This window comes from Notolepis coatsorum, assembly GCF_963971535.1.
Source record: "Notolepis coatsorum genome assembly, chromosome: 20".
In the NCBI taxonomy this organism is placed as follows: domain Eukaryota; kingdom Metazoa; phylum Chordata; class Actinopteri; order Aulopiformes; family Paralepididae; genus Notolepis; species Notolepis coatsorum.
Genome location: NC_140184.1, coordinates 20,610,584 through 20,635,223, shown reverse-complemented (window position 1 = coordinate 20,635,223; position 24,640 = coordinate 20,610,584). Strand labels below are relative to the sequence as shown.

The 24,640-nt window shown below is 42.7% G+C and overlaps 1 protein-coding gene across 1 annotated transcript in view; it reads right to left on the bottom strand.

The window, feature by feature from the left end:
* Positions 1-3,614: 3,614 nt before the first annotated feature.
* Positions 3,615-24,640, bottom strand: part of slc7a10a (solute carrier family 7 member 10a) — a 91,315-nt gene continuing 70,289 nt past the window's right edge. The window contains exons 5-11 of the mRNA XM_084337733.1: positions 16,721-16,874; positions 14,354-14,477; positions 10,705-10,808; positions 9,792-9,888; positions 8,569-8,718; positions 6,872-7,049; positions 3,615-3,864 (exon numbers count right to left, since the gene is read on the bottom strand). Of these exons, the coding sequence (XP_084193859.1) occupies positions 3,764-3,864; positions 6,872-7,049; positions 8,569-8,718; positions 9,792-9,888; positions 10,705-10,808; positions 14,354-14,477; positions 16,721-16,874 (908 nt within the window). The 3' untranslated portion in view covers positions 3,615-3,763. The remainder of the gene's footprint in view (positions 3,865-6,871; positions 7,050-8,568; positions 8,719-9,791; positions 9,889-10,704; positions 10,809-14,353; positions 14,478-16,720; positions 16,875-24,640) is intronic.

The following is a 24,640-nucleotide window of genomic DNA, read 5'->3' as shown; positions in this document are numbered from 1 at the left end:
ATTAGCTCCGCATTTGCGGAGCTAATGATGCTAATGATGGAGCATCGCCGTCGGTTGTGTGATAGTAAAGGGCTAACCTTCTGTCGTGTGGCAGTGAAAGGGTTAATGCCGGAGGAACTAAGACGGCCCCAAGGCCGGTAGCAAACGCTTCCTTCGCACAGGATTGATCCGTCTTAAGCTAATGAGTCTCTTATTTGGACTGTTTTAACACCCTCATCGCTCACTGACATTATAGAAGAAAAGGGGGGGGGGGGGGGCTATTGGCATTGCATTTATTGGCCTCCATTCAAACGCCTTGGTGCTCTGTGTCAGACCTTCACAGTAACCATTAGAAGAAACTTCATTGCTGAATCACAACTGTGGTTTAAAGAAATTACGTAAAAAAGGACGACCTTGTGCTGACTTCTTCTCTTGAGTCATCTTGTATGACATACTATATACGTATTCAGAAAAAAAAGATATGTGTGCTTTATGTTTATAAATTCATGCTGCCATTCAATGGCCTCTTCTCCCTGCTGTTAATACACTGAAGCAGCGTTCCCCCTGTGCTGTAAAGAGAACCTGTATGTTTGTATATATTTCTCTCATTTTGGGAACTATTTGTATATTTTTTGCTGAGAAAAGAGAAATAACTAAACAAAACCTGAAAGTTGCCATGAGCTTCTGAGACTGCAGTCATACAGCCTCCTGAATGTCTCCAGACGTCTTCTTGTGCCTGCATTTAATAAACCTTAAGCTCTTTGATAAGGACTGGTGGCATAGATCTATTATTGTCTCTCCCAACCTGATGCGTCATCATCTGCTGTCCCCACTGTCTGCTATTACCTCTAGATTAGATTGCATTACATTTTATTGTCATTGTACAGCACAAGTACAGTACAACAAAAAGAAGTTTGGCATCCAACCAGAGTGCAAATCTAACAGTAAAGTGCAATAGTAATATACAATGTACAGGTGATTAAACTGGGTATAAAATATCTAAATTAGTACTGAGTGTAGTGCTAATCAGATGTATGTACAGAGTTGTAGTATAATATGTACAGTGATACATACAGGTATAAAGACAGTATGGTAGTAGTCGTACTGGCCAGCAGCGTGTAACTAGTAAGAGTGGGTAACACACACACACACGTTATGAAAGCAAGAGGATTTCTTTTATTTTCTCATGAATTATATTTAATAAGCTACTACATTGTTATCCTTTTTACATCTTCAAACATCTTACAAAACATAAAATGACACCAGAAATAGTACACCACGTATGTATATGTATCATCACAATACGTCTGAGGAATGCGATCTCTTCGTGAATCCCTGACGCTGTTTGAAAAGTGTTTCGTCTTTTTTACTTTACACATTATTTACATTATTGAGACGGGCTAACAGAGAACCTCCATGGTCTGAGAGACACACACAGAGGCATGTGTGTAGCTGTCCTCTACGGGGTGTGCGTCTATGTGGAGGATATAGGAACGTTCCATGGCATGCAGGGGACAGGGAAGGGGAGGAAGAGGTCTTAATTAAATCCCCCGTCTCAATCCCACACGCCTTCTGCCTTGACGAGGCCACTTGCACAAACCAAAATGTGTTTTTATTCAAAGTACAGTATAGCTACCCTATGGACAAATGCTCAAATCTGGTGAAACAAAGCTGGGTTAGGGTGTTTCAGCACTAACATAGTGTCATCACTGAGATATTTTTGTATTTTTTGGAAACCAATTCCTATTGATTTGGGAACATGGACGTACTGTACAAGTGAGCAACCGTTAGCCAGCAAATAGCTGTCATTTAAACCATGCATGTATCTGTCAACACGGCTCATGCCAATATTGAATACAAATGATTTTAGTGGTAAGTACTGTATCATGCAAGCGGATTAGAAATTCTATATAGGAGCCTCCAAAAGTTAAGTACCGTTTATACAGGGTTCACAAGGTTACTTCCCTGGCGATAAAAAGAATAGCTATCAAGTCTCCTCTCCTTTTGTCTCCTTCCTTTGATAGCCACTGAACTCGGACAGGTTAAATAGTGAGATTAGCCAAATGGAAACCAATCCATTTATTTCACCTATCTGTTGCTGGGAAGATAGACGGAGAGATAAGGTAGAGAAACCATAATACGGATACTGTTGGCAAGTCTACTGTGCCACAGAGCTCCAGGCCCAGCTCAAACGCAGCGCCAAGCCTTTCACGTGCTTGTGAAGAATGGCGTAAAATTCGGACGAGTTTACTTGAAAGCTAGCGATGAAATGCCAACCAAACTACCGGCAAAAGGATAGGGGTTGCTTTAGAACTGGGCCTTAAAGGAACGTGCCAATGTTATGGGAAATTCACTTACAGTCTTCTCCATAGTCAGACAAGAAGATAGATACCAATTTCCTCTCTGCGTTCAGTAAAAAGCTATACGAAGCGGATATGGACCAGCTAGCCTTGCCAGTTGGCCAAAAACACCTTTGTCTGAGTTTTTAACCCTTTCACTACCACACTACAGGTTAACCTTTCACTACCACACTACAGACGGTTAACCTAGTGTGGTAGTGAAAGGGTTAACATCACGTAGTGTGGTTGTGAAAGAGTTAACCCTTTGTCGTGTGGCAGTGAAATGGTTGACCTGTATTGTCGCAGTGAAAGGGTTAACCCGCTGGTAGTGTGGCAGTGAAAGGGTTAAGCTAGGCTAGTGGTCCGCATCCACTTCCATTAATTTGTGCTAAGCTAGGCTAGCTTGCAACAGAGGAAATTGGAATCTATCTTCTTGTCTGACTCTGGAGAAGACGGTAAGCGCATGTCCCATAATGTTGGCGTGTTCCTTTAATAACAAGCTGTGAAGAGAGCCTGAAGTAGTGCAAGCCAGGCTCAAGCTCTACTTTTAAAAACCATAAGTCTGGTACGCCAGACTGTTGCATAGACTAAAATTAACTGCACAGCTTTCTGTCTCATATGATCTGCTGTGTCATGAGGTATGACCATTCTATGACCATTAGCACACTATTTGTGTGGCATTGGTGTTTCTAACCAGCATTTAGTTTAAAAAGTTTAAAAAGTGAATTTAATATTGCTAGCAAGATGAAGCGAGTTGAGTAAGTGCAGTAATTAATGTAGCTCCTCCCTTTATTGTGAAGGCTTCTGGGCTCCCAAGCACCTGTTTTTCTCAAGCACCTGAGAGAGGGGGGGGGGGGATTCCCCCAGTCAAAAGACAACAGACATTTCAATTATCAGTTGAAATATAGGGCAATGTGTCAGTGGATAATGGTAATAATCACTGCTGCTTCCCTCTACAGTTGTTTCAAAGACTACATGACAGAAATGCCCACCGAAGCACAATAAATCCAAAAAAAAAGTTTCAGTAAGGCACAATAGATTAGATTTATCCACAAAAAAAGCAAGTAAACCAAAAGATGAAAGCTCCTTGGGCGAGGAGAGGTCATAGTCCATTTCACAGACCAGGGGGCATCTTGGCTTTGTAGTGAAGAGCGGGAACTGGGTACTCTGGTGTAGGTCGCTGTCTGAAAGCCCCAGATATCAAGATACAAGTCCCTTGGATTGGGGCCTCAACCTACAGGTTGGACCACATACAGTAATGGGAAAGAGTGCACCCCCCCCCCCCCCCCACTCCCAATTGAGACAACCCCTCCTTGGCGCCATGGGAAAGAGAGCCCATATCTTCACTATTCAGGAACTGAATGGGGGTGAATGATAAACAGAAAAAGGAAAAGGATTGGCTTAAAAAAAAGAGAGAAAAAAAATATCTTTGTTGACAGGATCACTCAGTCATCAGCTTTGGAGGCTGTGAGAGATTCTGTCTCCGAAGGGTCTTCTTGAGGGAACACCACGTAACACGCCTTCTGGCCCATGAAGGTGAGTCTCTCTGTGACACAAGAGGAGAATGGCTTTGAGTAACAGACAGTGGTTTATGCAGGATCCATGCGATTAAGGTTGGAGATATATCATAGACATTATTAAGCAAGATCCTATTGAATTTGAGGGTACATCACAGATTACCAACAAAGGTCAGCGGTTGATAGGACACAGAAGGACTAGTCCATCTCTGGTAAAAGGTTACATTTAGTAGGACTATATTTCTTCATTGCTTCATGCCATCTGGGGACATTGATGTGTGGGTCTAGCAATTATCATAATTATGATATCTTAATCGATACACAATAGGAAGGTGTTTGGATTTCTCTAGCAATTATCATAATTATGATATCTTAATCGATACACAATAGGAAGGTGTTTGGATTTATTCTGACCTCAGTCTGTTGCTCCTTAAAATCCATCTGGCTTTAATCAATGCCAGGATGTTGGCAGAGTGAACTTGTCTTCACAATGTTCTCACTGCAGCACTTTTACTTCAAGCCTACAGTGCCCTCTAGTGGCAAGAGGACTATACAACACCACTCAGAATCTTGGCTAAATGAATTATTTTATGACTTCAGTCAAGCTAACTGTTGTAGTAGGAGTGGTTTTCAGACCACTGGTCTCCAGCAGACATCTAGGTGGGTTCAGGAATGAGGGCAAAATAAAATGCTGACAATAGCATGAACTAAATAGCCTAACATCCTAATCAAAGTGAAAGGCCATTTTGTGACCAGAATATACTATACAAGTTCAATTACACCTTTATGGTAATCTGCATAATAATTCTTGTCAGAATTTAATTCTTGTGCTCTGACACTCTCAGCCTTGCGTAGACAATTTTTAAGATAAATGCTGTATTATTTTCACTAACGACTTTGAGCTAAATGTACTTTTTTTGTCCTGATCCCGTGGCCTACATGGCCCCCTGCTGGGGACACATAGTATGAAACACCTCAGTATGCCTGCCTCCATGGCTTTACTTCATCTAGTGTTAGTGATAAACTAGTAGTTCTATAGTGTACCTTAGAACTGAAACTTTGTATTTTTTGTGTATCTGCCAATTTCATGATTGTATATGTCTATTGTATGTGTATCAGTGACAATCAAACTGTAAACAAAGAGGCCTATTATGATGATAGATCCTAATATGAAAGATTATGTGATTTAATGTTCTATGCCATATCTTGACTTGTCTATTTTATGCTCATTCTATGCTTATTTTATGTCTGCACTTTATGCATTGCTCTTAATCTGCCCATTTTAAGCTCCAATACTTGTATAAAAGGTGCTATAAATGTATGTTTTTTTATGATTATATTATTTAAAAAATAATATATATATTCTTACAAGGAATAAGATATGATAAAATAAGATATTCCTTTATTGATCCCCTTGGGAAAATGTAGGGATTCAGAGAACCTGCCATATACAGTATGGCTGGGGAACCAGTAACATATATTAAAAAATAAACGGAGGTGCCGATCGTAGCAGCTGAAAAGACTGCAGCTAGAGTGGCCACTCACTTGGGGTCCCTTAAAGACAACATACGTCCCCACCTGAGAAACCTGGGTGTTGTCTTCGACCAAGCCATGAACCTAGACAAACATCTCAAAACACTCACACGCATGCACCTGCTTCTTTCACCTCAGAAACATTGCAAAACTACGCACCATCATATCTCACTCTGAACTAGAACTGTCCGTGCATGCTTTTATTTCCTCTAGGCTTGACTACTGCAACTCACTTTTCACCTGTCTCACCAAATCATCCACAGACAAACTACAAATGGTCCAAAATGCTGCAGCCAGGCTACTCACAAGGTCAAAAAAATCATGTCACATCACTCCCATTCTGGTATCCCTGCACTGGCTCCCGGTACACTATAGAATTCACTTCAAAGTCCTCACTTTCACTTTCAGAGCACTCCACGGTCAGGCCCCTATCTACATCACTGAACTCATCCATCCCTACACCAACACCCGCTCACTCAGATCTGCCGATCAGCACCTCCTGGTGGTCCCCAGGTCCAGGCTGAAAACAAGGGGTGATCGAGCCTTCGAGGTGACAGCACCAAGGCTCTGCAACGCTCTCCCCCTGGACCTGCAAACTGCCCCCTCTGAAAACTCTTTTAAAAACACATTTGTTCAGACAGGCCTTTGGTCATACATAGGCACTCTTTCTTGTCCTCACTGTTCCTATAGTTTTGTTTTTTAATTAGTGACTCTTGATTTTATCCAAATTCTTTTATTCTACTTTTTATTTTATTTTGTATCTGGTTTCACTGTTTTTTTAACTGCTGTCTGTTGTTGTTGTCATTTATTTCTGATTTTGTTTTGTTGTGTTTTTTATATTAAGCTGTAGTGTAAAGCACCCTGTGCATTCGTGCTGTGAAGGGTGCTATATAAATAAAAGTCATTAATTCATTCATTCATTCATTCATTCATTCATTCATTCATTCATTCATTCATTCATTCATTCATTCATTCATTCATATATAAATATATAGTATACAAAAAACATAGGAATAAGTAAGGTTATGAGATGAAGGCAGAAACAATATGTTTCCTATATATTTTCTGTAGGCAGACACATGTTTCTTATAATCATTTTCCATATGGGTAGATCTATGGTGGCTTATCTATTGGCTTTAAGATAAGATATTCCTTTATTGATCCCCTTGGGGAAATTCTATTGTCTTCCTCCCAGAGTGTCACACTCTGTTCTTGGAACCTCACATGGGGGAGGTTGGAGTGACCCATGGATGTCAAGTCAGCATAATGCACATTTCTACGTGTTGTTACACACACACACACACACACACACACACACACACACACACACACACACACACACACACACACACACACACACACACACACACACACACACACACACACACACACACACACACACACACACACACACACACACACACAACGGTAAACGAATAGAGCACATTAGCGGGCAAAGCTTGTGTTCACATGGAACCGCTCATACATTCTGGATTCACTCACCGACAATTCTGTAAAATAATTTAGGCTTGTTCTTCCAATGCACTCCCAGGAAATAGACGGGTACGCCGGTCAGCATGATGACCATGCCCAGGCCACACACCACGGGCTCAGAGTATAGACTGAAGCCTAACAACACGGCCCAGAACACCATGTAACTGATGGGGATCAGCATGTTTACCTGAGGAGGAGAAGAGAGGAATAGGGGAAGGTTTGTTTTGTCAACATGGATCCGTTTACAGTAAAACAAATTTAAAATAAATCTGTATCTAACCATTTTTAAATGTTGTGGCTTTGGTGAGGAAAGTAGGATATTGTTTTGCAAGTACGGGACCTCCTAATGCAAATGTATGGACTGTTTGTTCTAAATGTTACAGCTCAGACTAAGATTTAAGGGAGAGAGAAAAAGATAAACAAAGAAGTCAATGGGAAAAGGTCAAATTGTGTCCATTCAGTGTGATCTAGTAGGTAGCCCTGACTGAGACAAGTCCTTATGAACATGAATATGATTATCAATATTATATTTAGCTGTTACCATCTCGCCTGTCCCTAGATAGAGAAGTGAAATAATGCTTGACATAGTGGAGCTGAAGTCAAGTCAAGTCAAGTGTTTCTTTACTAATTCCCTTGGGGAAATGCACTGTCATAGCAGCATGGTATACAGGTGGAATAGGTCATAATAATAATAATAATAATAATAATAATAATAATAATAATAATAATAATAATAATAATAATAATAATAATAATAATAATAATAATAATAATAATAATATAATAATAATAATAATAATAATAATAATAATAATAATAATAATAATAATAATAATATATAAAGCATAAAACATAGAACAAAGTGCAAAGTAATAATGGCGATAGTGATAATAGTGACAGTAGTGACAATAACAGTAGTCAACAGTGGCAAATTTAATCAGGATTCAATCAGACAGTAGTAGTAGTGATGAAAGTATACAAGGTCCAACCGAAGTAACACGCTGCACCAGAGTCCGTGCAGTGTTCATAATTAAGAGTCCGATAGACCTGATGCTTTTATCTAACTACCTTGACATAGTGTAGGTGGAGGTTAAGGAGGCTCTTATCTAACTATCTTGACATAGTCTGATTGTGGAGTTAAAGCAATGTCAAAACATAAAACAGTTTCAAATAAAATACAGTCAAATGGTTTTCCAGAGGTACAGAGATGAAGAAGGGGTTTGATAACTGGCAGTATGTATGTGTATGTATGTATATATGTATATATGTGCATATGTAGGTATATAGTTGTATATATGTATATAAAATGGCTAGAGGAACTATACAGGGTAACCTACAGTTTGGGCAAATATTAATAAAGTATTATTAAAATATTTATTGTTATTTTTTTCAATATAAGTCTAGTAAAGTATGAATTAGTCATTATAATATAGTATGATCTGATGAGTAAAAAGCGGTGGGATTAAATAAGTGTATGCTTCTTCCCACTCCTTTTCAAATATGTAAATGACAAAAAAAAACAGTTTATAAAAAAAGAAAAAAACATTTGTTTATTTTTTTGTTTATAAATTTAAAATATACATTTATTATTTGAACGGTTTAAGGCTATATCTGTACTTGATGTTTGTTTGTTGTGTTGCATATTTGAAATAAACTTGGTGGAGCTGAAGGAGGCTCTTATCTAACGACACCATACTGTACACTACCTTGATGGGTCTTAACATGTTGGGTTTTTTCCATCGGAGGTACAATAGCGCGGCAATGGTGACTCCATAGGACAGGTAGTTGATGAAGGAGACGTAGTTGATGAGGTTATGCGTCTCACCAATACACAGGATTACTATGGTCGCTGTACACTGTAGGAGGCAGAGGCATGTAGCTCAATTACATGTTAACATGACACGATACAGTTTGACTAAAAGCACAGCAGATCCTGCACAATTGTCTCCGCTTACGTTCAACTTCATTCATAAGTATTTTACGTTATGGTCACCCGAGCTTCATCGGACATCTGAATACTAGACATTTGAAATGGAACCGTGTAATACATAAATCACATCGTCCAATCACAGGGCCGAGACAATGAGTTCAAACTATGAGTTCAAATATGAGTTCAAACAATGAGACAAATCATCAGGAGGAGGCGGGAGGCCCGTCTAGGTAATAGGATATGGTACAACATGTTCACCATCAACAATACAATCTCAATTATAAACAACATCCATGAATCTATTCAATGTAAACAATTCAGGAAATCAACAACAACAAATGGACTGTAAACCACAAGTAAACTGTAAACTCAAAACTAAAGTATTCTTCAATCTAATCTATTAGTGGTGGCTGGGTAGCGCAGCAAACTAAGCGCCTGCCTGCCACCGCAGAGACACTGGTATCGAATCCAGCTGTCAGCGGTACCTCCGGCTTGGTCGGTCGTCCATACTAACACGATTGGCAGTGTTAGCGGGTGGGAAGCCGGTGGGGTGTGTATCCTGGTCGTTGTAAACAGCGACTCCTACAGGTCGGTCGGGGCGCCTGCTCAGCGAGGAAGGGATCTGGGGGAAGTAGTGTGAGCCTCCCACGCGTTACGCTCCCCCAGTGAGAGTCCTCGCTGTCAGGTGAAAAGAAGAGGCTGGCTGACTCCACATGTATCGGAGGGGGGCAAGTGGGGGGCAAAATGTGCGCAACGACCAGGAAGGGAGGGAAGGGAGGGAAGGGAATTGGCATAACAACTAAATTGGGATGGGAGAAAAATACAGAAAAAGGGGGGGGGGAGTAGATAAAAAAAATATCGAATCTATTAATGAGAATTCACAACTTATCGCTTGTAAATAAACTAGTGGTGGTTACAATTTGTGTTATTTATCTTTGACCCCAGTTGTGACATATGCAGCACTAGGCACGTCGTGGTGGTATGGGGTGCAGTACTTACACAGACCAGCAGGGCAGGGATAGGAGTACAGTTTTTCAGGTGAATCATGGCGAGCAGATATGGCAGATGGCCTTGTCTGGCTCCAGAAAAACATAACCTGGTGGGGGGAAAAATCACTTAATATAAATAAATGTCTATTTTGTTATATAACAACTGATATAACACAACAGTGATTCTACCTATAACCAGTTCATGAATGTTTTTACATTTACTGTGCTTGGCCGTTCTAAACACAGTCTGGTAGGAAAGTCCCCGGAAAATCATCCGGCATACAGGAAGTGAAACATTTTACATCACCAGCAGCAACAGCAGTTTGTTTGGAATGAATAATAATAATAACAATAATAATAATAATTCTGATAATAATTCATGTAAGTCTATGGAATGTCTCCACAATGCATGTAAACAAGGTTGTGTGTGTGAGAGAGAGGGTGAGTGAGTAGGCCTAAGTGAGTGAGTGAGTGTGTGAGTGAGTGAGTGAGTGAGTGAGTGAGTGAGTGAGTGAGTGAGTGAGTGAGTGAGTGAGTGAGTGAGTGAGTGTGAGAGAGTGAGTGAGTGAGTGAGTGAGTGAGTGAGTGAGAGTGAGTGAGTGAGTGAGTGAGTGAGTGAGTGAGTGAGTGAGTGAGTGAGTGAGTGAGTGAGTGAGTGAGTGAGTGAGTGAGTGAGTGAGTGAGTGAGTGAGTGAGTGAGTGAGTGTGTATGTGTGTGTGTGTGTGTGTGTGTATGTGTGTGTGCTATTTGAGGGTTAGCGGTTGAGGTTAGGGTTGGGTATGTGGTGGTTATGGGTATGGAGTTAGGGAATGTCCCATGAAAACATGATTGTGTGTGTGTGTGTGTGTGTGTGTGTGTGTGTGTGTGTGTGTGTGTGTGTGTGTGTGTGTGTGTGTGTGTGTGTGTGTGTGTGTGTTCCTACCTGGAGGAAGTGAAGAGGTATCCATTGATTCCTCCAAACGTGGACAGAGCAACAGAGATGGGCATCACCCAGGAGAACATCCCCAGTAACTTCTGTCCAAACGTCTGCACAGCATCACACACCAGGTCAGAACAGTCATCACACAGGAAGCATTTTAACACTATCCTACCAATCATATAGCATAGATAATAATATTTAACACATCTACACTATAGCACAGATAATAATATAATAATAATAACAACACATCTACACTATATAGCACAGATAATAATAATAACAACACATCTACACCATTCGTAAAAGTCAGTCAAAGCTTACTAAAAGCACGAGCAGTGAACTCCAAGCCCACGTGACTGAACTCAAACTAGAAAGAAACAGACTAAGAAACGACGTAAACTCCATGATCAAAACTGCAAAAAAGAATTTCATCAATGACAAAACTGAGGAAAACAAAAACAAACCACGTGAACTTTGGAAATTACTCAATAATCAACTAGGATGCAGTAAAAAACTTAAAACCAGATTCTCAAACATAAACATAAAAACGGACAACACGCTCATCACAGACAAGCTGGATGTAGCCAATTACTTAAACATTTTCTTCACAAACATAGCCACAACACTGGTAAACAAACTACCCTCCCACTCAGGGCTTTATGGGGTAGAACACATAGTAGCTTACTACAAAAACCTAGGGGTCCGCAAGGACGACTTCAAGCTGGAAATGGTAACAACAGATGAGGTACTCAATAAACTGAGCGCCCTCCAACCTAACAAGGCCACTGGCCATGACAACATCCCCTCCAAATTCCTCAGAGACTCAGCAGCCGCCATCACACCAATCATCACACACATAATAAACCTCTCCATAAAACAGGGACACGTCCCCAAGGACTTCAAAATTGCGAGGGTGACCCCTCTGCACAAAAAGGGCAGCAAATTAGACCCAGGCAACTACCGCCCTGTTTCTATTCTCACCTCCATCTCGAAAGTCATGGAAAAAATTTTCTACGAACAGGTCGAAAAGTACCTAGCGGAAAAAAATCTAATCTACGAATTCCAATCTGGCTTCAGAACATCCCACTCCACTGACACATGCCTTCTCTATTTGAATGACCACATCAAACAAGAGGTGGACGCAGGCAAATACTGCGGCATGGTCATGCTGGACCTACAAAAGGCCTTTGACACGGTCAATCACTCCATTCTGATTGACAAGCTAAAAGCAATTGGTTTTGATAGTCTATCAGTGAGCTGGATGCAATCCTACCTTGAGGGGAGGGAACAGATGGTGGAGGTAAACGGTACTCTATCCCCCCCCCTCACAGTGAGCTGTGGTGTTCCACAAGGAAGCATACTAGGACCGCTACTGTTCCTAATTTATGCAAATGACATGTCGTCAGCTTGTGACTGCAACTTGTTCCTGTTTGCGGACGACTCAGCCCTGCTGGTCTCTGACAAGAACAAGTTACAGGTTGAAAAAACCCTCAGCTCGGAACTAGGCAGAATCTGCATATGGCTCGCTGATAACAAACTATCATTACACATGGGCAAAACAGAGTCCATTCTCTTCGGTTCAAATAACAAACTCAGCAAGACCGACGGCTTCTCAGTTACAGTGGGTGACAATATTGTCACAAGGAAAGATGAAATTACCTACCTGGGTTCCATCCTAGAGGCTAATCTCTCCTGTGACAAAATGGCATCCAATGTAATAAAAAAAGTCAACCAACGAACTCGATTCTTGTACCGGATCTCCTCTCTGGTAAACAAGAACACCCTGAAGACTCTGGCAGGAGCACTCATTCAGGGGTACTACGACTATGCTTGCACCTCATGGTACCAAAGCACCTCAAAGGCGCTAAAAACAAAATTACAAACATCTCAAAACAAACTGGTCAGACTACTGCTTGACCTTACTCCTAGAACCCACCTCACCCCTGCCCACTTTGACAACCTAGGATGGCTTAGAGTAGACGACAGAGTACAACAACTTGCAATGGGCCTGGTCTACAAGATACACTACACGACCAAGGTACCCATGTACATGTCAAAATACTTCCCAAAGGTCAGTGAATACCACGATCACAACACCAGAGGGAGCTCCACAAATCATGTTAAACCCAGATTCGGCTCAAATAAGGGACTAAACACGTTTCGCAATTATGCCACATCAATGTGGAACGCCCTACCCAAAGCTGTAAAGGAATGTGGATCACTACCCACTTTCAAAACCTCTCTCAAGGGACACCTACGGGAGACTGCAATTCAACACTGGCCCCTGTAAATATCCTAACCCAACCCCCTCCAATGTACAGTCATTTACCTAGTATGGTTTTGTCAATAGTTCAATGTACAATTGTGTTTGTTTGTACAGTGTCTCCTCCCCCCCCCCCCTCAATGTACAGTGTTACTTGTTTATACAGTGTGCCCCCCGCCCCCCCCCCCCCCCCCAACCACCTCCAATGTAAATTACCCAGTATGGTTGTCAATATCCCAATGTACCCAACCCCCCCCACCCAACCTCCTCCAATGTACAGTTTCTACGTCAAATGTATATACTCCCTTTTCTTGACTCCTTCTGTATCACAAAAAGTACTGTATTTGCAAATCTGGTATGTCATAAATGTATAGATGTAGCAGTACTGACTATCTGTATGTCATGTATGTCATATATGTCTATATGAATTGAAAATGGGGGACCCTGATGGAAACAAGACAAACGTCTTTCTCAGGTCTGCATCCCCTTAACAATTGTATGTATTGAGCCGTACTGTATTGTACCCATTCTGCAATCTGTTAAATAAAGTTTTCATTCATTCATTCATTCATAATAATAATATATAATAATAATAACACATCTACACTATATAATATATAATAATAATATATAATAATAACACATTTACACCGTATAGCACAGATAATAATATATAATAATAACACATCTACGCTGTATAGCACAGATAATAATATATAATAATAACAACAACACATCTACACTATATAGAACAGATACTAATCATATAATAATATAATAATAACAACACATCTACACTATATCATATTTAATAATAATATATAATAATAACACATCTACGCTGTATAGCACAGATAATAATATATAATAATAACAACACATCTACACTATATAGAACAGATACTAATCATATAATAATATAATAATAACAACACATCTACACTATATCATATTTAATAATAATATATAATAATAACAACACATCTACACTGTATAGCACAGATAATAACATATAATAATAACACATCTACACTGTATAGAACAGATAACAACACAGAGACTAAACATCCTGATTGCACTTCCCAAAACTGACAAACTACACACAGGGGTGTAATCAGTCTAGAAAGAGGATTGTTAGACAAATGAAAATATGAGAGTTGAGTATAAAATAAAATTAACTCAAGCTCTTTTAATTTGTTTGTAAAACTGAGAATAACTGCAGGAGAGAAGGATGAACGATATGTAGAAAATGTTTTTACAACCACAGAATAGCTGTCTTTAAGCCACTGACTGACTGACTGATATGTACCTATTTTTACATTTAACAGATCAATCATACATAGATATGTATCTATGAATTCATACAAGGTAGATATTTGTACTCACAACAGCCACAGCATTTGATGCCAGCAGCTCCTCAGGGGTCATGGCTGAGAAGTAGGCGATGTTGGTCAGGGTGTACACCAGGGTCACCAGGGGAATGGAGATATAGATGGCACGAGGCAGGTTCCTGTTGCGATAATGAATAGTGCATAACGGTTATGAGACGTCTGTGACACGGCTGTAAACCTACAATTATAGTGGTGACACAGCAGTTACACATTGAAATTTAAGACATAGACGTTGAAACACAAGGTGGTGCTGTATGACTTTCTCCATTTCTGCAGTCATGTGAGTGTTCTACAGTCTAATATCACAACCTCTTGTTAACATTCTCCAAAACCATTACTACTGCCATAGCTTCTTTCTTTCACCATAGAATCGAGGCCTCTGCCAAGAACCTTCGCAAACTGCATGCTACCATGTTCTCCCTCTTCACTCCCCACCCCTCCCCCCTCATCTCTCTCTCCCGAAGACTTTGCGATCTTCTTTGAGGGAAAAGTGGAGAACATCCGCAGCTCATTCTCCCAACCCCCACCCATTCCAAATACTGAATCGAGAACCTCACCCTTCACTCTGTCATCTTTCTCTCCCATTACAGACGCCGAGACCCTGACACTGGTAACGTCGAACCGTCCGACTACATGCCAGCTGGATCAGTTACCCTCCCCACTCCTCCAGACCATAGCACCAAACATCATCCCATTCCTAACTGCAACCATCAACTCCTCCCTCAACTCTGTGGTGGTCCCCACCTCCCTAAAACAAGCCAGAGTCACACCGCTCATAAAAAAACCAACCATGAACCCCACTGTCATAGGCAACTATCGTCCTGTCTCTCTTCTCTCCTTCCTTTCTAAAACATTTGAACATGCTGTATCCAACCAACTCACTGATTATCTCTTACAGAATGACCTCCTAGACCCTAATCAGTCAGGCTTCAGGACTGGTCACTCCACGGAAACGGCCCTCATTGCGGTCACAATGAGCAAAAGCGAAAGGCCTCTCCTCTGTCCTGATTCTCCTAGACCTATCTGCAGCCTTCGACACAGTCAACCATCAGATCCTCCTCGCGGCCCTCGCAGGAATGGGAGTGGCTGGCTCTGCGCTGACATGGCTGACATCATACCTCAATGACCGCTCCTACCAAGTGTCATGGAGAGGGACCCTGTCTGCCACCGCCCCCTGCAGATGGGTGTCCCCCAGGGCTCAGTCCTTGGACCCCTTCTCTTCTCCCTCTACACTAAATCTCTGGGTAACATTATCACGTCTCATGCCTTCTCGTATCATTGCTATGCCGATGATACTCAACTCTTCCTCTCCTTACCTCCCTCAGATACCCACGTCTCTAAGCGGATCTCTGCCTGTCTGTCTGACATCTCCGCCTGGATGACAACCAACCACCTCAAACTGAACCTAAGCAAAACAGAATTGCTTCACCTGCCGGCCAAATCCTCCCCCCTGACCGACCTTTCCATCACAGTCGAGAATGCAACTGTGACCGTGTCCCCGACCGCCAAGAACTTTGGTGTTGTCCTTGACGACCAGTTGAACTTCTCCGCTCACATCGCAGCGACAACCAGAACCTGCAGATTCCTCCTGAGCAACGTCAGAAGGATCCGCCCCTTCCTGACAAAAGAAGCCACCCAACTCCTCGTCCAATCAACAGTCATCTCCCGCCTCGACTACTGAAACGCACTGCTTGCTGGCCTTCCGACCACTGCCACCAAGCCTCTTCAACTCATTCAGAACGCAGCGGCCCGCCTGATCTCAAACCTACCAAAGTCAGCCCATGTCACCCCACTTCTCAGGGACCTGCACTGGCGAAGGGAACGGCTCCCGCCTACCTCCGGTCAATGGTCTCTAACTACACACCCTCAAGACCCCTACGCTCTGCATCTTCTGGCCGCCTCAGACCTACTCCTATCTGAGCTCTGGGAGGGTCATCAAAGAGAAGTTGCCTATTCTCGGTCCTTGACCCACAATGGTGGAACGAACTTCCCACCACAGTTAGGACAGCCGAAACCCATCCAATCTTTCGCCGTCGACTAAACGCACTTCTTCAATCATTATCTGAAATGAAAAAAAGAAGAAAAAAAATGCTCTAACCCTAACTAACCTTACTGTCATGCACCTAATATACTAACCTACACTGTAGCACTCAACACTTTGATGAACATTGTTACTCAGCTGATACAAAACATGTAAGTTGCTTTGGATAAAAGCGTCAGCTAAATGACTAAATGTAAATGTAAATATACTGGCTTCGTTCATAATATTTCAATTCTACAAGCTCAAAACTTGTTTTCACGTAACTGCTAAATATTTGGACAAACGCAGATGTGTGCGTGTCTGTTTAGTGTCCCTCCTCACTTTCTGGGCTCCACCACCTCCTCGGTCACATAGTTGAGGAAGTTCCACCCGCTGAAGGCAAATGAGGCCTGGAGGAACGCCAGCCCAATCTGCCCCACCGACGGATCCCGTGTGAACTCAAAGGCCACGCTGGGACGCAAGGAATCGTAGTGGCCTAGTGGGAGGGGAGAGAAGAGGAGAGGAGAGGAGAGGAGAGGAGAGGAGAGGAGAGGAGAGGAGAGGAGAGGAGAGGAGAGGAGAGGAGAGGAGAGGAGAGGAGAGGAGAGGAGAGGAGAGAATGAGAAGAGGAGGAGGAGAGGAGAGGAGAGGAGAGGAGAGGAGAGGGGAGGAGAGGAGAGGAGAGGAGAGGAGAGGAGAGGAGAGGAGAGGAGAGGAGAGGAGAGGAGAGGAGAGGAGAGGAGAGGAGAGAATGAGAAGAGGAGGAGGAGAGAAGAGGAGAGTAGAGGAGATGAGAGGAGGAGAGGAGGAGGGGGAGAGGAGAGGAGAGGAAAGGATAGAATGAGAAGAGGAGGAGAGAAGAGGAGAGTAGAGGAGATGAGAGGAGGAGAGGAGAGGAGGAGGGGGAGAGGAGAGAATGAGAAGAGGAGGAGTAGGAGAGGAGAGGAAATGAAAGGAAGAGGGGAGGAGAGGATGATGCATGATTCATGTAGCACAATCTGAATCGAGGCCAGATGGAATGAGGACAGAAATTAAGGCATTATGTCATCACCCTATCATCACCCATAATTCAGGCTTCATTCTGGCATATAGGCTCTTCCCTTGACACCTAACTAAATACCACGGCCTTCTCCTCTGCAACATGTTGTGAAAAGCCAGACACTTGTGCTGATATGAAACAGATATGAAATGGGGCTGTGTGTCATGCAAGGCTCCTCTGTGTCTAATTTATACGATTCCTTTGCCTGTCAGTTTAGAGAATGAACTCGGACAAGGCTGTCATGTCTGGGGTCACGAAGGCTCGTTCTCTGGCTGGGTGAAACCCTCTTCTTACTGGCCGCGGCCGCTGAGAGCTCCAGCTCATAGCCAACGTGTGACACAATGTCTAGTCTTCTTCTAATAAGAAATATACAGATTTGTGTAGTAGTAGGGTTTTTGAATGTAAACCATGAATTCTGATTGTGATCATGACCGAGATTGATTGTTGATTGTTGATTGTGGTCAATGTTTATTACAGACATTCATATTGTCCCCTGTTGAGCTTCAGGAAATGTGTTCCTTCTTTCTTATCTTGTACGTTGACTGATTGAATGGATGGATCTCCTCTCAAGGTAATGTAAAGTCAACCATGCTGCAGGCCAATTTCTTCAGAAAGATGGGAAGGTGGAGAGATGCATTATTGTGGAGGGTACTCAATCATTTGTGCAGGCGCAGTGAATTTTGTCTAAATAAACACACTCTCCACCCCTGCAGTCTCTCCCCGGATAGACCAACACTTGATTCTTCTACATCAGCGGTTCTCAAACTACGGGTCGTGACTCGTGACCCAAAGTGGGGTCGTGACTCGTGGGTACACAGTAAAAAATATTTAGTAATATGTAATTACTACTTATATCCACCAGGTGTCAGGATTGTCAATATATTTCCACTCACTAAGGGTCACTCATTGGGTCCTAAGAAATTCCCTCCCATTTGTCTCCCTCTGAGCTTAAAGGGGAGCGCCACCTATTTTAACAATTCACATTATTATGTTCTTCTGTGCCACAGGACAGTTCAGTCAGTATTTGTGAACATGCACCACTCACCATACACCTTTTTCTAAAGCTAGTGATGTCACTGGGATGTAAAATCTGGGGCTGTTTCATAGACAATGAATGGGGCTCTGATTTTATGAGGCTATAAAATGTTTGTATGAGCTCTTACACTCAAGCAATGCTTGAATATAAACCTCTTACAACTTGGGTGTAAGAGCTAACACAAACAAAGGGAAAATCTACTATGTGTTGTTTTAATCCTGGGAAGAGTTTATAATCCGGTCCCTGATGACCTAAGTAGTCTAGAGTTCATAGTGTGGAAGCAAAACGTAAGTAACAGTAACAGTATTTTGAACAAAATTCTATGGCACACTGGTAGCCAATGCAGAGACTTGGGAATTGGTGTAATATGTCCAGCTTCCTTATAGTCTTTGTTAGCAGCAGAATTCTGGAGATGACGGTGTGAATTTGTTTTTCAAAATCTTGTTTGTTCTTAATACTTGCTATACTAAGATGATAATAGGCTGATTTTGTGAAATTCCGGAACATCCAATCATTGCTTTGGTCAATGCACAGATGCAGCGAGTCTATGGGAGCGTAGTCACTCTGTGAGAGAGCTATGTATAGCTGAAAGTTGTCCACATGATTATGGTAAGCAATTTTGTTATTGTGCTAAATTCACCATAATGAGCATGTAGACGTTGAATAAAAGAGGCCCGAGGAGTAGGACTGAACCTTGAAGAACTCCATATGTCATGTTCGTTCATTCAGGCGCGTAGTTGTGTCTTGTAGATAGGACCAACCAATCTACTGTAGGACAGTGCCAGAAAGTCCTACCCAGTTTCTCAGTATGTCTAGCATTGAATGGTTGACAGTGTTGAATACAGCACCATCCAGTAACATTAGGTTTTTTTTTCTTTTTTGCAATAGTCAGGGTTTATGCACATGTTGTTGGTAGACAACTTCTTTCTGAATATAAAGGGTAGATTTCATATACAGTAGGTATGTAGATGCTAATTGTGGGCTATACTCTTTAGTAGAGGCTTAATAACTGCAGTTTCCACCACCTTTGGAAAAATGCCTGATAGAACTGTTGACTATGGTAAATCTTATCACCATTGCTTTTCTCTGTTTAATGAGTCATGGTTTTATTTATTTAAGTATGCTGATGATATGGCTATGGTTCCCCTACTGCAACAAGGGTATACTGCCAGAGAGTTGAATCATATGTCAACTCTTCAGAACTTGTGCTTGACAAGCACGTAATGCTTGTATATAATAATGCCAGTAAAACTAAATAGACTGTCATACAAAATAGCAAAGAATGCAGCTGATAATGACCAATGGTGAAATGGTTGAGAATGTTGATGATTTAAAGTATTTGACACAGTACATACTTTGACAGTAGTCTGACCTTCAAGGCAAATACTGATTTTATGTTTAAGATGTGCTCCCAACGTCTCCACCTACTTCGCAACTTCAACAATTCTGGAGTGAGCCAAAACATCCTGGAAACGGTTGGTTTGTAACCTTTATTCTCTGAAGGAATTGGAGAGAGACACAACTCACTCTATGGGGAATAGCATCCTTGCATAAGATTGACTTGAAGTACTTGTATACATGTCTTTTAGGCAGAACGAATTGGGTATCACAAACCGAAAACGAAAATAATAATAAAAAATAAAAAGTAAAGAATGGATTGGTCAGCACCTGGGGAGTCCCGCCCCTCCTCAAGGTATATTACCTTGTGCTGGTATCCTTCCATTCACAACGATACAGCTCTTAAAGATGAGCCAACTTTGAGGGTCATTCTAGCCTCTTAACAGGTGCCCCAAAAATTGGCCATTTTAGTTTTCGTTTTTGAGGACTGCATACTTTTTTTGCAAACCAAAATACTATACTTTATACTTATATCACATGCATGAGCATCTTTTGTTCTGAAGTTTTTTTTTTCATCTCCTTTTTTTTTTATTAAATTTATATTTAAAAAACTAAATTCATCCCAATTTAGTCGTTATGCCAATTTCCCCCTCCCCTTCCTGGCCGTTGCGCGCATTTGCCCCCCACTTGCCGGTCTAGGGAGGGTTGATAGATACTATCACATGTCCCCTCCAATACATGTGGAGTCAGCCAGCCGCTTCTTTTCACCTGACAGCGAGGACTCTCACTGGGGGAGCGTAACGCGTGGGAGGCTCACACTACTTCCCCCAGTTCCCTCCCTCGCTGAGCAGGCCCCCCGACCAACCTGTAGTCGCTGTTTACAACGACCAGGATACACACCCCGCCGGCTTCCCACCCACTAACACTGCCAATTGGTTAGTATGGACGACCGACCAAGCCGGAGGTACCGCTGACTTTAGGGTTTATGCACATGTTGTTGGTAGACAACTTCTTTCTGAATATAAAGGGTAGATTTCATATACAGTAGGTATGTAGATGCTAATTGTGGGCTATACTCTTTAGTAGAGGCTTAATAACTGCAGTTTCCACCACCTTTGGAAAAATGCCTGATAGAACTGTTGACTATGGTAAATCTTATCACCATTGCTTTTCTCTGTTTAATGAGTCATGGTTTTATTAGTGCTAATGAAATAGAGTAATATAGGTCTGAACTTGAGTTGTAGAAAAACTTTTCTGTAGTAGTTAGTAGTCCAGAAGTAGTATTTCCAAAAACATTGGTATGGCTGAAAAGACACCCTGGGTCCATAGCCTTAGTAGTACAAAAATCCGTTCAGAAATGAGTGATTAGAAGCGGTTTTGGTAAAAGGTGAGAGGGCTCAGAAAACTATTTTCTCATAGACTTCAATGCATTCAACAGAGAATTCTCTTCCTGTTTTGGCCCATGACTTTTCACCTAGATCCCTGATTCGCATTCCCACCTGGGTTACCGTTGGAAAACCCTACTCATTGGTTACAACCCTGACCAATAATTTTCTAGATAACCAAATGATTGACAGAGTTAGAGGCTCGAGAGTCGGGAGTGGTATTTGTACAATACTGTGTACTTCGTCCGCACGCCTCACATATCGGCATGTAACTTGAGAACCGCTGAACGGATTTTGTCACCTGGCTATCGACAGGCAACAAATAGGGCTTTAATTATATATATTCTATAAAAGAATATGCACACCCGAGACGCTAGAGGTCGCCAAAGTGCCGGTGGGAAAATCGACCTCAAGCGTTGCATGTTAAGAGGCTAGAGTTGTGTCTCACTCCCTCAGAGAACCATGGTCACATACCTAACCGACCGTTCTCTTTCAGTCAACTCCGTTTGACACAACTCACTCTATGGGAGTTTTATAAATGCCCCGAAAAGTAAAGCCCTGAGTTGCATCTAGCTTGCCTAGTGACCTGAGCCCTTTGCCTCCAACACCACCTGGCTCAAGCCTGGAGCCATAATATTGAGGCAATAGTATCTGGCCAACTGGCAGCCTGACATATTATTTCCTTGACAGAGATACCCTTAAATAGGGCCCAGGAAGTAGCCACACCCCTTATGGAATAGGCTTGCACCCCTGACGGAGGCGCCATGCCCATACAGCCATAGGCCATGGAAAATTACCCCACAATCCAGTGCCAAAGATGCTGTTTAGACAGAACACAACCCCTAACTAGGATTTGCGAAGAATACAAACAGCTGGTCACTCTGCCTGAAGGCCTGATTTCTCTCTACATTAATGTGCCCTGACTGGGCAGAGGGCATTAACCCTTTGCTGCTCCTCAGGAGTTAATGGAGGAAGGTGAAAGGCAGAGAGCTCAAAGGCCACACAGCTATAATCCCAAAGCACCATGGATGTAATTTAACCTCAGCATCAGCCTGGGCAAATTGCATACATAGTGAATAGAGAGTGCATGAGGTCTGCCCATTAGCAGATACCAACGCTAGGAGTAAAGGCATTTTATACCAAAGTACCTTTAACTCTACTTCCTGCAATGGCTCAAACGGAGCATTACACAATGCCTCCAATATCAATGACAGATCCCAAGACAGGACTATTGGTCTAGTGGAGAGGCTCAAACGCCACACTCCCTTTAAAAAGCGACATGTCAAAGGGTCCGCGCCAGCCGTGATGTCATCCAATCCTACATGGTAGGCTGAAATGGCAGCCAAATAGACTTTAAGGGTAGAATAGGCCTTGCCTATAGGTCAAAGAGCTCCTACAGGAATGTTAAAATTGCTGCTATAAAGGACTGAACAAAACCGCTCTCCCGACCTGGCATCCAACACATTCCACTTAAGATGCTTTAATATAATGGCCTAGGTGAGGCAGCCGTAGAGGCCACGTCCACACATTCCATAGGTCTGGCTGAGGGTGCCAGATCACCTCAACAGTTTGACAGCTCCTTTGGCAGTTTGATGTGCTTCAGATGAATTGGGATATGAAAATGTTTCTTTTTAAACAACTTAGTTTCCTCACCACCTTTGGTGCTGGGCCTAAATGTGACGGAATGTTTTACTCCTATCCAAGCTCCGGGAGGGTCATCAAAGAGAAGTCGCCTATTCTCAGTCCTTGCCCCACAATGGTGGAATGAACTACCCACCCCAGTTAGGACAGCTGAAACCCGTCAAATCTTTCGCCGTTGAATAAAGACGCACTTCTTCAACCATTATCTAAAATAATAAAAAATAATAATAATAAAAAATAAAAATAAAGAAATCTAACCCTAACTAACCTTACTGTCATGCACTTGTCCTAATAAACTAACCTACACTGTAACACGCAACACTTTGATGAACATTGTTACTCAGCTGATAGAGTTGTACCCTTCCTGATGACTTGTCGTACAGAACTTGTAAGTCGCTTTGGATAAAAGCATCAGCTAAATGACTAAATGTAAATGTAAATGTAAATGTGGTTCTTTATGTTTTGTTTTAGTTTAGCTAACAAACTTAGCTTTTTTGCTTGTGCCACTATTGTATCCACTGTCAAGCCCAGGGGGAGGCATGCTGAGCTGAGGCATGCTGAGCAGGAGGTGAGGGGGTTCTTTTAGCCCAACATCCACCCTCAAAAGTCGGGCAAGAGGTAGCTATACTTCCTGCTTCCTCTTCCTCTTCCTAGATGCTGGTGCAGATGGTGCCATGGTGTGAGGGCTTGACCCGCCCGGGCCGAAGCTGTTCTCGGTCCAAGCAGACCGTTGGGGGGCTGCTGCTGGGGTCTCTCTCCGCTGAGGGGGCAGCCTGTTGCTTCCTGGGCTTCCAGCCAGGGGCAGCAGGCTTCGTGGCAGCCACCTGAGCAAGAGAGCGCCCTGGCCCAGCTGGGCGGCTGGCGGGGGAAGCATTGAGCTGAAAGCCTCACTCTCTTTTCTCTTAAGCTCGAACAAGGCCTACACGGTGGCAACCGCTCCACCAGACAGCCCCTGGGGGCCTGACCTCCTCATCCAGGAACCGGAGTCTCTCCTTGTCCGGGACGTTGGCCAGGTTGAGCCATAGACGACAGTCAAACCTGTGACCCTGCCCGTGGCTTGGTTAGTGCAGCGGGTACTCCAAGCAGGGTAGACCCACGTCGGCCTGCAGCTCTGCAAGGCAGGCTATGAGCATAGAAACAGGGTTCTGTACTCAAGCTACCTGGGTCGTGGATTTATAAATGTTTTTCATCTGAGCCGAAAACACTGGCTGCTTGTGAGGGAGGCATGGCCAAGTAGGCTGCAATGGAGGATTCCACTCAAGCAACCCCACTCATCACTCCACGACATCATGCCTGTGAGAGAAGTGATTCCAAATGCTGTGGTCCAGCAGAAAAACCTGTCTTTTTTGTAATCACTCAAGCGTGTGCAGTGAGGGTATGAGCCTGGTTCAGACAGAGCAGGTTTAGTGTGCTCTGAACCCCTATAGACTGAGCACGTCAAATGAGTGTCCTTCCTCTCATTGGAATTCACACATCAGGTTTCACCCCCCCCCCCCCTGGCATGGTGTCAGTGGACTGAAGCGACTGAGTAGTCATACTATCTGCGGTTAACACCAAGCATAGCCATAAAATCCTAACGTGAACTCCCGCTTGTGAGTCTGAGCACTAGTAAAGAAACCAGCATGGCTGGTTCACCAAAGGAAAACATCTAGTGGTTCCAGGGGAAACTGCAGTTTATTCAGAGTGGGTCACAGCAGCTTCGAGAAATCAGGACATTCATCTCCTTCTGGGTGAAACAGTTAAGCTACTGCGGCTCCCAGAATAGGCAAAGAGGAAAGAATAAACACGAAAGTTCAGAGCGAAATTGTGAAGGGAAGGATGTC